General features: G+C 46.2%; 7 protein-coding genes across 7 annotated transcripts; all 7 read left to right on the forward strand.

Annotated features, from left to right (window-relative positions):
- Positions 1 to 345: 345 nt before the first annotated feature.
- On the forward strand, positions 346 to 702 carry GLAREA_09405 (uncharacterized protein; the record flags this gene model as incomplete). Its single annotated transcript, XM_008086002.1, has 2 exons — positions 346 to 518; positions 564 to 702. The coding sequence occupies 2 exons, from the start codon at positions 346 to 348 to the stop codon at positions 700 to 702; spliced, it is 312 nt and encodes a 103-aa protein (XP_008084193.1).
- A 2,167-nt stretch (positions 703 to 2,869) lies between these two features.
- Positions 2,870 to 4,190, forward strand: GLAREA_09406 (uncharacterized protein; the record flags this gene model as incomplete). The annotated part of the gene is made up of 3 exons (XM_008086003.1): positions 2,870 to 3,521; positions 3,578 to 3,735; positions 3,789 to 4,190. The coding sequence occupies 3 exons, from the start codon at positions 2,870 to 2,872 to the stop codon at positions 4,188 to 4,190; spliced, it is 1,212 nt and encodes a 403-aa protein (XP_008084194.1).
- Positions 4,191 to 5,308: 1,118 nt separating this feature from the next.
- GLAREA_09407 (uncharacterized protein) lies at positions 5,309 to 5,668 on the forward strand (the record flags this gene model as incomplete). The annotated part of the gene is made up of 1 exon (XM_008086004.1): positions 5,309 to 5,668. One exon carries the CDS (start codon positions 5,309 to 5,311, stop codon positions 5,666 to 5,668), a length of 360 nt encoding a protein of 119 aa, XP_008084195.1.
- A 978-nt stretch (positions 5,669 to 6,646) lies between these two features.
- Positions 6,647 to 7,369, forward strand: GLAREA_09408 (uncharacterized protein; the record flags this gene model as incomplete). The annotated part of the gene is made up of 1 exon (XM_008086005.1): positions 6,647 to 7,369. The coding sequence occupies one exon, from the start codon at positions 6,647 to 6,649 to the stop codon at positions 7,367 to 7,369; it is 723 nt and encodes a 240-aa protein (XP_008084196.1).
- A 623-nt stretch (positions 7,370 to 7,992) lies between these two features.
- On the forward strand, positions 7,993 to 8,790 carry GLAREA_09409 (uncharacterized protein; the record flags this gene model as incomplete). The annotated part of the gene is made up of 1 exon (XM_008086006.1): positions 7,993 to 8,790. The coding sequence occupies one exon, from the start codon at positions 7,993 to 7,995 to the stop codon at positions 8,788 to 8,790; it is 798 nt and encodes a 265-aa protein (XP_008084197.1).
- A 1,451-nt stretch (positions 8,791 to 10,241) lies between these two features.
- Positions 10,242 to 13,449, forward strand: GLAREA_09410 (uncharacterized protein; the record flags this gene model as incomplete). Its single annotated transcript, XM_008086007.1, has 3 exons — positions 10,242 to 11,319; positions 11,395 to 12,397; positions 12,474 to 13,449. 3 exons carry the CDS (start codon positions 10,242 to 10,244, stop codon positions 13,447 to 13,449), a joined length of 3,057 nt encoding a protein of 1,018 aa, XP_008084198.1.
- Positions 13,450 to 16,098: 2,649 nt separating this feature from the next.
- GLAREA_09411 (uncharacterized protein) lies at positions 16,099 to 17,111 on the forward strand (the record flags this gene model as incomplete). The annotated part of the gene is made up of 2 exons (XM_008086008.1): positions 16,099 to 16,694; positions 16,745 to 17,111. The coding sequence occupies 2 exons, from the start codon at positions 16,099 to 16,101 to the stop codon at positions 17,109 to 17,111; spliced, it is 963 nt and encodes a 320-aa protein (XP_008084199.1).
- Between the last annotated feature and the right edge of the window lie 592 nt (positions 17,112 to 17,703).

The following is a 17,703-nucleotide window of genomic DNA, read 5'->3' on the forward strand; positions in this document are numbered from 1 at the left end:
AGTTGCGGTGTCATTTTAGATTTTTGGTGTATTAGACCTAGATACAAACTGTCGCAGTCAAAGATCCAAATCAAGTAACAAACCCAACGTGGTCTCCGAAGATTCCCAGATCAGTCGGTCCCTGCAAAATCAAGGTTGGATATGCAAAAACTTACAAATCACTTCAATATCATTAACCTTACAAAACCATCCGGAGTGAATATATAATTTCATGAAAAGTGGCCACGAAAGCCAGTTTACCAACCTCAATCCACAAATTTTTCGCGACTCTTCGATATCATCCTAAAAACAAATCATTCCTCCTCTCTTACTTCAAAACATTACACTACACGCAACATCTTCAAAATGACACGCCAAAACGTCCCTGCCCGCCTCACTACTCCTGAGCCCTCAATGTCAGACGAGCACATCCTTTTCGAAATCAACCAAATCAGGCACGAGTTACGTAAAGTTAACAACAACCTATCCCAAATTCAAGACGCCTTCAAGAGCCCACCTAAATGCAAACCACCATTCAGGTTCGTCCTCAGATTTTCCATTGAACCTGACTCTGACATTCGTAGATATAAGGTTGCCGCATTGGTAGTCTTTGCTTGTTTGGCTTTTAGTGCTTATATGGCTGGATTTGTTGCGGCAGGAGCGTGGATTCCGAAGGGATATTATGTTTTGTTTGTTGAGAAGAGAGATACAGGGGAGCTTTAGTGATGCGGAAAGATTAGAGACGCTTGATTTAGGAGGGGTAGTGCGGTTCTGACGGCACTCTGGGGTTTGACTTTGTTGGTTGGGATCATGTCATCTGGATATTTAATTTGACGTGTTAGGACTTTGTTGTTTATATAACTTCGTCCTGGTCTAAGGTGTGATGATTGGAGAAGTCGACGGAAATGTGATCAGTTAATTTTAATTCTTCATCTCTATCAGTGAACATAGAAGTGGGGTGCACTTCCACTCTGCTTCAACTTAAAACATTGCAAAGGGTGAACCACAATTTTCCTTTGAAAATGAACTTAGACCACTCAAATCGACAAATAAGGCCACGTATCAGTTACTTACGTGCCCCTTCCCCTTTATCCTCCTGCTACATATATTTCTTTTCAATTACTAATTTCCCAACAAAATCTCACGGCCACCTAATTCCGTCCTATGTTGCAATTGACATCGCACAATCAAATTAAGCATCGTGAAAACAAAACACCCAGCCAACAGCAGGTCGTTTGCGCAGCGTAAAAGCGCGCAAGCCCACCCATTTCCAGGCTTTCACGTCACGAACCCCTTGTCACTCCAAGAAATGATTCATCTCAGAGGACAACTATGGGAAATCCAAAGCTCGTTGAACATTCAAAATGAAATAGCTACTCTTCGGCAGGAAGTGTTGAAAATAAAGAATTCTCTGAGGTCAAAGCCTGCGCGGCACGAGTGCGACAAGCAAAAGGTCCAGTAAGTTTCTTCTCTCTAAAACGAATAGAGGTCGTTTTGATAGAGATAGGGACGAGGGTTCTCATGAGAACGATAGTAACCCAAGAGAAAATGACAGTTTACCTACAAAAGCATCCATTTCGCAAGAGAGCAAAAGCAAAAGCAATGCGACCGAGGATGAGAAGAAGCTAACTGGAGTCTCAAGAATAGAGCTGCAGGTAAATACTAATCCAAACCCCATCGAAATAGAGGACAGTAATATTGTCCACATCTCCCATCCAGCAAAAATTGCCCATCCACTTCCGCTACGTCCTACCACAGCCCGCGGAATTCCGAAGTTCCTTGTAACAAAGCCGGTTGAAAAACAGTACAAGAAAATGGGCGTCAAGTGAAAACCGAAGAGGAAGTTTCCATCGAACGACTAGCCCCTATGTTACAACTCAAGTCGTCACGGGGGAGAAACACTCAAGTCAAAGTTGCCGAGGATGTATCTGGGTTACGTCTTACATTTCCTACGCAGTACAATCTCAAAGTTTCAAAGCAGACGATTTGCAACCACTATCAGAAAGCGCAGCTGCGGAGCTTTCGAAATTAAAGACCTGCATTGCCGCTAACTTGGCATTACCACCACATGAAAAGTAGGTTGCTGCGGTTAAAATCACATCAACCGATCAAACCCCTCCGCACAGCTAACGGCTACTCTACTACGGTCGAAAGCCTCAACTACACAAACTTTCTTCTTTCCCCTTCCTACAACCAATTTTATTTAAGGCTCTGCCCCACAAACTCCCTCGGACATGTTAACCCACTCCCGATTACCTACAGAAAAACCAGCTACACTTCTCATCCAGGCCTTTCCACCACAAACGTCCTCCGCGCCAATTTAAATAGAAACAAGCGACTACACGACTCTCATTGGTCCTACTTTACAGATGTGGCCTCCACATGCACGGAAAAGAAGGCGGACTATGCTCACCTCACCAAAATATCAACTTTCTGCGCCTCCTTTTCAGCAAAAACACACCCTTTAGATAACTTTAATATATTCTCGGAGGTTGTATAGGTGATACACTGAAGATTGTTCTCTAAGTCCTAGAATTCCAGTTTATCACGTTGTTGTGGTGTTAATGCTCGATGAACCAAAATCGGCTTTGTTTTTCGTACACGTGGAGGTGGCTAAGCATAAACTTTTTAGACAGAAACAGTATCTTTATGTCATCATATGATAAATTTGGAGGACACTAGAGGTTAGGCAGGTTTAGTCATTTTCACTTGTACAAATCGGACTAGAGTGTGCGCCAAGAGGAGGATGATGTCGAAAGTGCTAAAACGCTACACTCTTCTCATTCCTAACTGTTACAACTTTTGTCTCTCGATCATCCATCCTCGCTGTCAAAGATATTTGTGGTTTCTTTCTAGAAAATTTTGTCCCATCAACACTTATCTCCCCACAATGGCTCCAACGTCGCGCGTTTACGATCGTTACCACGAACTTATGCCAGATGACGCAAACAAGCAAATAGAAACGTTAAAGGGTCGGACGGTGTCGGCGACGACACAATTGAGTACCGCCAACACAGCGCATGAGTTTATCGATGCTAAAATCATGCAACTGACGTCTCAAATCAAGTTAGATAAGGAGGTAAAAGGTTGTTTTGTTAACGCCAAAAAGCGTAAAGTACCTTGTATCGAGGAGATAGATGAGGAGGTAGGGAAAATTGAGGAACATGTGGAGAAGGCTGAGAGAGAGCTACTGTTATTGAAACGCCAAAGGAAAGCAATAACCGACGATGTCAAAGAGGGAAAAGTCGCCTACTCAACTATGGCTGAAGCCTACTGTTCGGCTATAACTTCAAAATTTATGTCTGCAAGTAAGCCGACGAAGTCAAAGTTTGATCAGCACTCTTACGCCAAAGGCGTGCTCGAATTCTACGGAGCCTCACGTAAAACTTCCGACGATGAATTAGAAAAGTATTGCCACATCACTGGGTGGCAGGCTCCAAGCACCGTGGAATGCGCCCATATCGTACCTAAGTATCTGGAATCTGAGGAATTGTCATATCTCTACGGTGTGAGGGAGACGATGCTCTCCGAGCCACGTAATGGTATGCTTTTCTTTCCATTTACGTGTCTTGAAATGTAGCTAATTTGAGGTTTTTAGGAATTACTTTTAATTCCGTGATCAAAGATGGCCTCGATAAGGGGTGGATTGTGATAGTTCCTGATAAATCACTTGAGGGAGAGGAGATAACTTGGAGGTGTATATTGGTTGAGCAATCACGGGGATCAAGCATTATTTGCCCTGGAAGAAAGTGGCGAGTATGTATACATTTCTCGGACATAGTTGATGATGTGGCTAATAGCTATTGTAGGACATCGACGGGAAGGCTCTCAAGTTCCTGACCCCCAATAGACCAGCCCACCGTTATATGTATCTACGATATGTGATGGCTTATATCCACCAGCTCCAGCTTGGAAATACAGAATGGCATGATCGCATAAGTGTGAGAGAACATCTATGGGCTACCACAGGACAGTACCTCAGGAAATCCATGTTACAGGTATTAGCAAGTCACATATCAGATGGGTACGTCCCAGAGGCTTTTTTTGAGTCAACGTTTCAAAGCGCAGAAGGGTGTAAGGAGCGCAGTACAGAGGAAGAAGAAGATCTTGTGCTAGGCTTTCACTATAAGTTGAAAGATCTAGATGGTTTTTATGACGGGGATGACACTGAATCTCTAGATGATTGGGAGCACGAGGGAGACGAAGAATAAAATGGTTAATGGAGTAATACAAAGGAATAAAGCTATCATGGAGTTCGATAGGGAGATGGCTGTGAAGTTGTACGGGATTGCTTTCCAAATCCAGAGCAAACCACGAACATCCAGAATGTCTGGCGGTTTAGAGGAGATAACTAGCCCCCAAACATGGCGGATAGATACCAGTACATAGGTAAAATGAGATTACAAAATAAAACCTCTAGTTGTTTTTCAAACAGGTACGAAATGAACATATACGATCACTGCCTCGATACGTATGGTCACGGTCGTGACACGTACGGGCCGAGCCTCGATACAAGCGGGATGGGAGATTGTCAACAGAAATTCCCGAAACGTTCACTGTCTGGGGCACCAACAGGGGGGTTTTGGATGTGAATAACTCACTTCATAGAGCCATATTACAGGTGGTGGTGCTTAGACTTCTCGTTAGAGTTTTGGTACCGCCTGATCAGTGACTTGGTATTTTGTGAGTAGTAACCAATAAACGATTCATTTCTGAAATCATTTCATAGAGCGGTGTCAGTAATTGTGCTTATAACATCAGAACTGGGTTTCAGTATAGGCAGTGAAGTAATTAGACGGCTAAGGGGTATTGTTAAATATAGCGTTGGTAACATAATGTGCTGTACCTTTCGTGGACGAGGATTGCGTTATCTTCCTACTTCTGTTGATGGGTTTCCATGTGAGTACGCGATGTCTACTATAGTTTAGATACCCCATGGGTGGGTTTCGGGTTTGGTTTAGTGAGAATTTAGGTGAGGGAAGGGTGAATCAATACTGATTTGGCTTTAAGACTCGGATCAATGCAAGGTATTGGAACTTTCAAGGAAGCTAGTATAATTGTAAGAAGCGAACTTTAACTTACCAGAAGCCGAATCGTCAATTTAAGTGTTCCGTAACTATTAATTCAGTAATACATTACGGCGAGTAGAGCTCGGTTGTATTGAGTAGAACTAAACAGTATAACTATACTGTCATTTAACACCTATAGAAATTACCTCCTATCCAACTCCTCTACACAATTTCTCTACTTTATACATAACCATAAGCGACACATTCTTATCACGTATCTCCTCTCCGTAAGATACAGCCACAACTTCCCACCCGTCAAAATGCTACACACCGCCCCTTCAAACCTCTCAACAGCTCAACTCCTGGATCATCTCCGCTACCTCAAAGCCCAAATAACAGACCTTGAAAACGCCGTTCTGTATCCCTACTCTGAGCTCGAAGATCTTCAGCGGCAAGTGGCCGAGACGCGAGAGATTTTGCGCGCACGAGGGGTGCAAATTCGGAAACAAGGAGAAGGGGGAAAAGATAATCAAGAACAACGGAAGGATGGGCAGAAAGCGGAGGAGAATCAAGTCCGAGATGTCAACGGAGAGGAGGAAATGAGCGCTATGGACGAGAGATTTGGAAATGGATGTCTATCTGTTCTTTGGAGATGGCTTTTTGGGAGATGGATTAAATAGCTCAGCGCTGTGGTGGGGTGAAATGAGAAGTGTTGTGTTCGTAAGGTAGAGTAAAAAGGGTCTAGCCATCTCTAAAATCTGTTCTATAAACGAGGTTGCGCACTCCTTTTCTCTTCTCATTTTAAGATCTAGAAAGATTCATATTATCGTCTGAGTCTCCTCTCACTCCTCTGTCCTCTCTGCTCATCCGAAAGCCAAGCAAAAGTCAAGCGTCCAAGAACCGTTCCCTATATCTATATCATTTTTATTACTAACTACACTTTCTACAACATCTACACAATACGACTAGGACTATAACTTATTTTACCGCCAGAGCTTTAACACTAAATGCAAAAGTTCGTGTTGAACATTGGCCATTTCAGTAAAGGTTATACTGTTCAAATCATCGAGGGGGTGTCATAGTGTTTGTAACATGTCACAGGCTCTCTAGGTAACTTGAGTTCATGATCACTATCCAATTTCTATACGCTCAAGGTCACAAAATTGTCCAAACTAGATACGTTATTCCCTAACATTCAGCAACTTTCTAATCGCACTCCTTTTCAACCCTTCAGATACTCATCCCAAAATCAATCCACAATCGACTCATACTATCATCCCGTCCTATGAAACTACCCCAAAAACGCCGCTTTGATTCATTTAAATAGTATATTAACCAACTTAATGGTACGTCATATATGAAATCTCGATGAATAAAACATGTACCAGTTGAAATCAGGGTGGGTGACTAGGGACTAGTCAATTCATCTGTACATGACGATAGCCTTGGGGCGTGTGGCGAATAGAGTATAGATATGTTCTCAGGATGATCAAAATTAGGGTGGTAGAGGGGATATATAAACTCCTTCGCATGCAGACCTATCTGCTTGATTTACGTTCTTGCCACACAGTTTCTCTACAAAAGTAACTCGCCCACTTAGCCCCATCACCAATCACCCAACATTGTTCATATCTCATCTAACATTACCACCCGCCGAAATGTCAGACACACCTCAGGAGACGCCCCTAAATGCCCAACTACTCGACCAACTCTACCTTCTCCAAACCCAAATAACTCAACTCGAAGACTCATTCGTCTACCCCGAAACAGAACTCGCAGACTTACATCATCAAGCCGCGGAGATCCATGAGCAGCTACAATTTATCGCCGAATCCGGTCAAAACCAAAATCATGACGAATGGGAAAGCGATATCCAAAACGATTATCAGAACGCAGCAAATGAACACGCAGACCCTGACATCTCACCACCTCCCTACCAAGAAGTCGTAGAGATGGATAGGCTGGAATATCTTAGGCTGGAATTTGATGAGGGGTCTGACATACCGATAGCTGCAGCTCATACCAGTTTTGACGCGCAAAGACGCGATACAGGCGATATGGAGCAGGATTATGATTCTTCTTACGCTAATTCTCACGACGACTTTTCTCATGATGCATATTCCCAAGGTTCAGCCAATAACGGCTCTTGGAGATCAACCGAGTCGCATCACGTCACTGAACCAAACATAAACCAGGACCCTCAAGCATACAACTATGGCGACTCTCACCCACCCGCTGGGCAAAATGACAGAAATAACACAAACACACCCTACCGATACCAGCTACAGACATCAGATTATATGTTCTTCACGTTTTTGATTATGTTTTTGATATTTCCTTTCGGATGGGTTGCATGGCTATCTTGCCACCGAATGTGTTAGGTCTAAGGGGGTTGAGGGGAAGATGACGTGGTATAGATGACACACTGGAGATGATAGCTGCGTGTCTCTAGATGCATTAGATTTGGGACAAGTAAAGACTTTATATCATATCAAAAATTTACTACGATTAGCGATAATGAGAAGATACATACGATAAGATATCCAATATGAGAAGTTCTTTGATGTCGAGTGATTTTTCAATCTCAGGCTTCTGGTCATGTGGAAATGTTTGAAGGGTTCTTTTAAGTAGAACAATTATTATAGGGACTATTAAATGAAAGAAATAAAGAGGTTTATACTAAAACATCCCAGACCATTAATAGATTCTCAAACAATTAAGCTCTTTAAACATAACACTAGTGAACTCCCAGTCTTTCAGCCTCCATGAATTCAGGAGCCACGTCATGAATTAAAACTCTACTAAGTGAAAGTGCTATAATTCACGATCACCTCCCTCCAGCTGACGTGTGGCAGAGCACACATGTCCCACCAGCCCTAAATCATATAATCCCAGGCGGCTCATCCACCATCTCTTGTCTCCAGACTTCCACCATCACAATCAAACCTCCATAATTATCACCCGCATACAGCTCATCCGTCACTTACCCACACCTCCCATCAAAATGGTCCGTCAATCTCCCCCCAACCCCCAGCCCCAACTCCAATCCTCCCACCGCATCAGCCAAGATTGTCGACGCCAACTATCATCAATCCGAGAAATGCTGCGCGCCCACCGGGAATCCAACCACGCCTCAATAACTCAACTCGAAAACTCTCTTTCATCCCTACCGGACCTAGAAACTCTCCAACGTCAAGTAGCATCAATGGAAGAAATGCTGCGCGTCCAACGAGAAACCAGCCAAGCCCAAATAACTCAATTGCAAAACTCCATTTTCTCCCAACCAAATGTAGCAGCTCTCCAAAGCCAGCTGTCCTCAATTCAAGAGCTACTGCGCGTCCAACAACAACTCAGCCAAACCTACAACAAAACACACGATAACAGCGATGCCGTAACTCAACCGCCAATCGTAAACATCACAATCAACGGCCACGGTATTGATATTAATCGTATGAGAAACCTAACGCCTGCTACCAGCGAGACGTCTGGGATGGAATGGGGGTTTCAATTCTTCACTCCAAATACCCAGACTCCTGCTTCCGCTGCCACACCATCCCAATCTACCGCCCAGCCATCCTCTCCAACACCGCTACTTCAAAACCCCACGCCCAGAGGAAAGCGACCCTCAAAGGCTCAAGAAAACACACGTGCCAATGCGCAAGTCCACACCCCAGCGACCAACGATCCCTGTGTCCTCGTTGGACTCTGCGAAGACCTAACCCTCATCTCTATTTTCATTATTTTCTGTATGGCGTTGCTGTCTCTGCTTTACTTGTCTTGCATGTTTGTTTGGGGGGTGTGAGGAATGAGAGGGGTTCGGTAAGACTTGGGGGACAGAAAGGATAATGGAGGGGCGACTTAGGTTTACATTCTGGATGATTATTTGGGATGATACTTAGGAATAGGAAAGATTGTGTTAGATTTAGTGCTAGTAGAAATTACATATAGAGGGGGTAGATATACCGAGAAATAGAAGCCCTTCTCTACTAACCTATTCTTTATTTTACTAAATTCTTTATTTCTATTCTAACCTCACTACTAACTATTACGCAAATCCAGACAAGAACGGGATAACACCCCTGTCAACGCATTTATTAATATCAATATCAACGGTCATGGGCTAGGAAATCTCATAGGTCGTACGGGGGGAAACATCTCTCGATTCTTTGCTCCATCCTCTCCCTCAACTCCAGCACCAGCATTTTCTCCCAAGCCGCCCCGGGCGGCAATCTGCGAACCAGTTTTTTACTGTTTGTGTCGTTTTGCTAGTGTATGTACGGGGTTTATGCTTGGTATGTGTATCTCAATGATTTGGGATGTCTTTTTTTGAGAGTGCTAGAAGGGTTGATGGGTGGTTGAGAGGGGGATGAATGTGGCTACGAGGGAGGTAGAGATGAGGGAGGGGGTGGAGGGATGGGTGATGATCAGGGGTGGGGAGGTGGGGAGAGTGTAGATGTGTTGAAGAATTATGGAAATGGGAATCACTTCTCTTGTAGCGGGGATTGCAGCGTAGGCTTTTATGTATATACTACTATTCAGATGCTTTTTATATAAACAATACATCGAAATTGAGAATAGATGAAACACAGAGTTTCACTTAAAATCATAAGGGTTATAAATAGAGAATACAATGGAAGGTTATATAAGACTGTATTTATACGGATTTTCTTTCTAACATGATTCTAAAATAAAAACTCTTATATCGTATTCCTTCCTATACCGAAAAAGTCTTAACTTGAGAAGCTACTACGTAAATAGAGGTAGAAAGTAAAGTAACAAGCCCTAGACTTATAAAAATTCATCTTACAACATTAAATCTTAAAAACTATACCTTAATCTTATTATCCCCACCTATTCTACCCGCCGTTTTTATTTCTCATCTCTCCTTCACACCTTAGCCCTCCAAAAACCAGCTGAATAGAGAATAAACGGCCCAACCCCTCCCAAGTGACTGGATAGGTAACTCACTCTCACACCACTATAAAATCACAGCCATTTCACTATAACATTACAACCATTTCACCACAACCACCCAGCCATTTCACTCCCATTTCACTCCCATTTCACCCTTACTAACAGGCAGAACAGTACGTATGGCGCACAGCCTCAATAGCGTAGTAAAGTGTCTATATTAACTCCCATCCACTCCTCCACAAACACTTTCTTTTCAAAGCTACTCTCGTACATACACACAACCACAACACCTACAATCACACACAACCAAGACCTTCTACAACACTCAGTAAAATCATCATGACACGCGCACCACCACCACCTCCACCCCGTCGGAAGATGAATACTCAACAGACTCTCCAATATTTATCTAACACCTCACCACACTCTAATCCATTCTCTGACCACTCACCGGGACTTGAACGACAACTTCCATCTCTTTCCAACACCTCACCACATTCTAACCCGATCTCTGAACACTCACCTAAATCTCAAAAGCCACTGGCACGATCAACTTTAAACCCCTCACCACCTTCTAACACCCAACAAACCAAAGTACCTCAACAACCACCTCCCTTACCTTCGACTTCTCAACTACTACTAGCATTCAGCCGTGAACAATCTTCACCACCTTCTGCTGCTCAACCACCACCCACGAGTTGCACGCCTTCCACCTCCTCACCCACCACGCAAGCCGCCCCGCAACTCACCCTCTCAACACCCACCCAAGAGCCCCTCTCTCTCCCCAACCAACCCCTCTCCGCCACCGAACTAGCAGATTGGAAACATTCATTAAAAGAGATGACCGAGAAGTGGACCTCTGAAGATGCACCTAAGACTGGAGCGCCAGGTCTAGGTGAAGAGTCTGGTAAAGTTCACGAGCATTTCTCAGAACAACAACCCGCAACCACGTCCACGGAGGAGACGGTGAATGAAGAGGGCGTTCGTGGGGGAGAGTTGAAGGGTTCGGAGGTTACTCGACAAGAGATTCCACCACTTTCTACCTCTCAACCTCGCAACACCCCCTCCACCAGCTTGTCTAACTCCGCGGCACACTCACAAAACAAACCACTACAACCTCACCATCCACCACCAGATCCACACAACTTCCTCAACTCCTACCAACTCGATATACCATCCGACCCTGTAGAGTTGGAACGACGAGTAAGGGAGATACTGGAGAGGAGGGGTCTTGGGTATTTGATTAAGGGGAGAGGGTTAGTTCAAGCACAGCAAGGCCAAGATCAAGATGAAGCACCACCTCCCCAACCTCAACCTCAATCTCAAACTCCCAGCCATCTCCAATCCCAATCTCCTCCCCATCACCACGAGTCACCTCACGAACTCCGTGATAACACAGCTCACGAAGCCCTCACAGGTACGAAAGACCTTCTTCGCTTCGCTAGCCAAAAGACACAATCCAAAGCCGCTGAGCCTGTTTGACAAGCTACAGATACGGCACCGAAGATAGAAGAAGTAATTCGTCTGGGAGCGCAAACGACGCAGGCTGAAGCTTCGAAAATTGCGCGACGATTAGAAGAATTATCATCTCTCGTTGATCCTCATCCAGCATCCGATTCTCACCAACCAAAATCTCTGAAACCACAACCACTTTCCAATGCCCAGAAACCAAACAATCAGCAACCACCCGCCCAACACCCTCTCAATCAATGGCACCGTCTCCACATGCAAATCCTCGATTCCGCCACGTGCGCACCCACCGACGAAGACGTAGTCGAGCTGAGGCGGCTATCGAGGGAGGTCGATGAGATGCTGGACTTGGATTTGGGGAAGTATTATCCAGCACGTCAACGAAGGGAGTATATAGATAGCAAGCGCCTCGCACAGGGTAAAGCCGCTGAGAGATTTACAGATATGTTCTTGGATGGCGGAGGAGTTCAAGAACTCTCCAAGACCGAGTCCAAAGCGTTTCAAGCGACGCCAGACCACACCAAGATATCTGAAGTTCTACGTCTCGCAGCAACGACGTTGGAGGATGAAGTGTCCAAGCTGTCTGAAATCTCGTCTTTAGACAGCGGAGGAGTTCGCGAGCTCGACTCCAAAGCGACGCCAGACCACACAAAGATATCTGAAGTCCTACGTCTCGCAGCGACGACGTTAGAGGCTTCAGTAGCTAAACTTGTTCAAGAATCCGATTTCTCGTCTCTGGACAGCGAGGGAAGGAAAGAGATATCAAAGCTCGAGTCCAAAGCCTCTCGAGCTACAAAGCCAGTCCCGGATTACATGAAGATAGAAGAGGTGATCCGGCTAGGAGAGTTGATGGGCAAGGGTAAAGCCGCAGAGATGGCTGAAGGGAGACGGGAAGGGGAGGGAATTCGCTCGGTCGTCTATCCACTACCCACCCCTCAGCATCAACTCCCCCCTCCCCGCCCCCTCAAACCTCAACCACGGCTCCCTCTTCCACACGCTGCTCACCCTGCAAAGCCTATCCACGCGTATTCAAAGCGCGCATCTCTTAGCTCAAACGACGCAGCATCAACATCTCCTAACGCATTCCTATCCGGCGCCAAGTTATGACGAATTAGCGGAGATCGATCGGCTGGTGCGGTGTTTACAAGAGATTTTAAAGGTGTTGTTGAAGGAGACGGTGAATCCGTGGGAAGGGGTGTTGGAGAATGGGGGGAGGGCGAAGGGAGGGGAGGGGCAGGCGGAGATGCGAGGGGAAGTAGCACTACCAGCACCTCAACACCAAGCACTGCACCCACTATTACAAAAGACCTTAAACGGCCAAGCTATCAACACAGAACTATTGAAAAATGGTGAGATTTTTAGGACGTCGGTGGGTACGGGTAATTCAAGAGTTTTATCTGATGAGGCGCCGCTCGAATGCCGAAGTTGTTGGCCGGATTTGCCAAGTGGTGGGAGAGTGGAGGGTGGAATAGTGAGTTCTGCTGGGGCAGGAGGTGCTGAGACGGGAGAGAAGATTGCGTCGGGTGAAGTAGCTTCGGGTGCTGCTTCTGCTCCCGCGAATTCTTCGACGGGTGGAACAGTTGCGGATGTTGGTGCTTCGGAGACGGTAACCACTTCCTCGAAACCCATCGCCAAAACAACTAACACCAAACCCACAACCTCCGTCACCAAAACCACCAACAAACCCAATACCACGAAAAACACCACCAAGCCACAAACCACCACCAATTCCAACACGACCAAACCCAATACCACTAAACCATCGCCAACCAAAACCACGACCAAACCCAACACCACCAAAAGCACCTCCAAGCCACAAACCACGACCAATTCCAATACCCCCAACAACACCAACAAACCCAACACCACGACCAAATCCAACAGCATCAAAACAACCAACAAGTCCAATACCCCGAAAACAACCACCCAGCCACAAACCAAAACGCCAGACTCAGACGACTTCCCTTCTAACACAGAGGATTTTCTGTTTCTCGCGGGTTTGGGCATCCCCTTCGCCGTGGGTTGCGTATGTATGGTCTGGTGGTTGGTTCAGTGGATTATGTGGATGTGTGAGTAGGGTCTCGGGGGAGGGGAATGGAGAAGAAGGGGGAAATGAGGGAGATGGAAAGGGTTGTGATTTGGTATGATAGAGATTTGATTTGGACGCTGGAGATGTAGTAGGAGATGGGTATTTTGGAGGGGAGGATGTGTTTGGGTCTTGCGATAGGACGAAGAATGGGATATTAGGTATGAGAGAGTATGGTGTCGGAGCTATTTGGTCATTACTTAGGAGGGTATTATTTGTAGTGTGACGGGACAGGAGATGGCTTCTGTCATGATATTACAGATTGGGAAATATAGCGATTAGGCGCTTGTATGTAGGAAGGGAAATGTCGCAACTCTTCTTTAGCAATTCAAGCATTTTGCGAATGTCTCTTCTTAGAACCATTTTATGGTACTGCCACATTTGACTTCTGTTGTAAGCACTCTTTGAAAGAGGCTCAATGAAAATAATTAAAAATGATAAATGCAGAAATAACGCAAAACCAAAAACTCACGTAATCAATGAGAGAAGAAACTCGTTGCCTTGAACTATTTTATGGTACTACCACAGAATTCTCCATCTTCCCGACTCAATAAAAGAAACGCCTGTCAAAAACAAGGGCAAAACCATCAAACACGTAGTTGACAAGAAAATAACCTCCTTTCCCAGAACTGTTCTAAGGTACCACCACAATAAACGTCCTTTCCCCCCACCAACCAAAGCGTGAACTCAAACAAACAAACGCGTAATCAGCACAAAAATTGTCAGCATTATAAAAGCTCATTCTATGAACTTCTCATGAATCTGGCCAAGAAAAGCTTTCCCGGATGAAATAGACGCGCAAGTAACAAGCATGTAGTCAACAGGATCAAGAAACTCTCACCTCACCTTAATCCACTGCCCAGAGAATGGAACACTGCCTAGCTCGGGGCAGTGCTATATCTTTATTTCGCCTTCAAGTACGTGTATCTGGTCCCGACCATAGGGCTGAACAACTTCCTAGCGCTAAAGGTTGATTTTGCGCCGCTTGTATGACTGTGAAGGAGGTTGTTGTACCACTCAGCACCAAGTACATCGCGCTTATTGAATACTGTACCTAAGTCAACTCACGCCTCTCGCAACTCACCTACAATACAGTCATGATCAGTCAACCCACGCCTCTTCCACTCAATATCTCACCAAGAGCTTGACCTCATCGTGTATCCCCCACCAATACGGGTACCTACCCCGCGTATGTACGAAATCTGCACTGCCAGACTGCCAGTGCCTGCGAAATTGCGGCGCCACGGCCGTTTGCTGCAGACCATACGATGCGTGGCGCTGGATGCCGAAGATGGTCGTTGAAGAGATTACGGCGCTTGTGTTGGTGGCCGACATTTGACGCGGCCGCGACGTCGGGTTTGAAGATCTATTTTTGGAATCGCGACACTAGAGAAGGTCTGGAAGATTAATTGGTGATGTTCTATTTTTCATCCGATCTCTCAAAAATCAAAACAATCTCGCGATTTCATAGTGATGATGATGAATTGAGAAACAAACGGAGTCAAATGATCATCATCCGAGGCAAGTCTCGCATCAGTGGTCGTGCCAGACTGTCTCGCAATCCTCGTGCGCGTCTTGCAATTTTCACCGCCGAACCAATCTGCCACACGTCGACCCCTGACGACGACCCAGACGCGGGTTTGAGGGTCCACTTCGGCAGTCTGACGCCCAATGAAGTTAGTGCCAAGACGAAATAACCCCTGCAACGGCCGTTTAGAGTTGCTGCATCATCCTGGACGATTAGCCGTGCGCTTGGGAGAGGACGTCTTGGCAGTCGCAGATTCCAACGACCTTGAGGAACGTTTCATGAGAGATGGTTGATGGAGAGCGCCAGGACGAGATGAGGTCGATAGGAGGAGAGGATGGGAGTTGCACGTATGGTATGCGGCGGTAGTGAGGTTTGGATGTTGAGACCTGTAGGTAGGTGAGGTTGGTAGGTTGACTGGTTAGTTGGAGAATACGGTGTTTATCCAAGATTGATTACAACCTCTCACGTCTCAATGGTTATTGAATACAGTACAAACTCTCGCTAATACAAGACCAGCGGCTTCATCAGCGCTCCATCCGACACACCTTGTTTGATATCGCCGCCTCCAGCCACGAATCTCCCACGAATCTCCCGAAGAGCCTCCTCCGAGTCCTCCCCACTCGCCTCAACCACCCCAGCACAGCAAATTCTCCTCGACCCCCTCCTACACCCCATCCCTCCCCAGCACATCCTCACGCCATTAAACGTGTTCTAGCGTTTGATAACCCCCATCTCGACCATCCTCTCCCTTCCCATCCACCAGATCTACCACCCACCGCATAATGTTTCTGAAGCACGGCCATTGATTGACCTTTCCCTTCTTCATCACTTCTTCTTCATATACATACTTTTTAGTTTCCTTATTTCATAGTCATCTTTCGGCGAGGTCTAGAAACGGAATCTCAAAAGGTCACCAGATACCTTTCTGGGCAGGACCCTATTCCGAGTACCCTTTCGTGCTGGAATTACATTCTTTCGAGTCGACGTACTCACCACGTTCATTGAACCATCTTTTCGACCGCAGGACGGATAATTTTCTGCTTCTCTTCTCTTCGCCTTACGTTCGATACGATACGACTCTTCGACCTATTATATATTGATTATACGCAAACATGTTGGCACGAATCTTCACAACCGGGTTATTGGCAAGCCAGGCAACGGCAGGAGCAATAGGAAATGGCGGACTCTTCGCACGAAAAGATCATTCCATGGAGGAGGTGATGCGACGATATGTTGATTCGATCATCGACCCCATCGAACGAAGACAAGAAACCACCGCTCAAATCCCAACCATGAACATAACGCAATGGGACGAAGCCACCACCGCAGCATGTACCACCTCCCTCGAAGCACTCAACGGGCGACCAAGCAACCCCTCGGGCATGGCAGTCTGCTACAACCTCCCCTTCCTCAACGAGACAACCGGTATCTTCCAGGCGGATCTACGACTATACATGGTCGGCGCCCCAACGGGTGATTTCGCCAACATCGCATCGCAGAATGTAAATGTCGGACTCTCATACAGCGGCGCCACGGTACAAGCCATCAACGCCACGACCATGACGAAGCGTTCCGATGACTCGAGTCTGATTTCCTGGCCCAGAGCTGTGGAGATGAGCAAGAGACAGACGCAAGTCCCGCAGCTGGCGCAGGCATATGCGTTTGTGGGACAGGTGAACCGCGAGTTGCTCGCTACACCGGGCGGAACGTACGTCCCCTCTTCTCTCCCCATTGAATTCCGAACTAACGAGATAACAGCACATCCCTCCAAAACATCCTCGTCCCAACCGTAACCCTCACAGCCATGAACGCCACCGGCCAACTCGTCAACACCACCTTATCGAGTCAAGAAGCAACCTTCGTCAACGGCGTCTTCGCCACGCAAGTCGTGCCCACCAAATCCCAGGTCGCGCCCCCGATTCAAACGCTCGTTATTAAAGACGGCTCGACTTTCGTGGTGCCAGGGCTGAATATCCTGATTTTTCCCATTGGAGGCATCATCACGGGGACGTGGGCGTTGCTGTTTGTGGGGGTGGTGGGGTGGGGGACTGTGGGGAGAATGCAGTTTCGGGAGCAATACAGGAGGAGGAGGGAGAGGGCGGCGGGGGGGAAGGCGAGGATTTAGATGGGGGAGAGAGAGGGGGGACGGGGAGAGATTCTTGGGTGAGGAGCTTTGATTTGATGGATGGATGGGGGAAGATGGAAATGGGTGATGAGAGGGGACGGAGTGGGGAAGAGAGGGGAGTTGTTTATAGGGATTGAAGGGAGTAGGTTGGATATATATCAAATTCAGTTTTGCGTTTCTATGTTGTTTACATTTCTTTGTATGGAAAATTTAGGTAGGCAATTAATACGTCTTTTAATCATTCTTTTCTTCCTCGTCTCTTTTATATATACATATATATATGCAGTTTTGTTTACTGACAACATACTAGGCCCCGTAAGAGAACATTGCCTCGTCGCGGTGAAGCGTTCCCTTCTGCGTTTAGTTGGGGGTGGGATAATGATGACTTGTTGCATGAAATCAAGATCTGGTTGTTGTGGATGTCGATGTCGTGGTTTGATTGGGTTTGGATTGGTTTGGTTGTGTGTGGTTTAGTTTGGTTTGGGGGGGGGGAGGACGTAAAAGGAAAGGAGAGGTTGGTGACTTAGTTTTTTGGGATGGCGGCAACTTTGATGGTGAGAAGTGTTCTGAGGAATGGGGGCGGGGAGGGGGG

The sequence above is a fragment of the Glarea lozoyensis genome, assembly GCF_000409485.1.
Source record: "Glarea lozoyensis ATCC 20868 chromosome Unknown GLAREA4, whole genome shotgun sequence".
NCBI classification, from domain to species: Eukaryota; Fungi; Ascomycota; class Leotiomycetes; order Helotiales; family Helotiaceae; genus Glarea; species Glarea lozoyensis.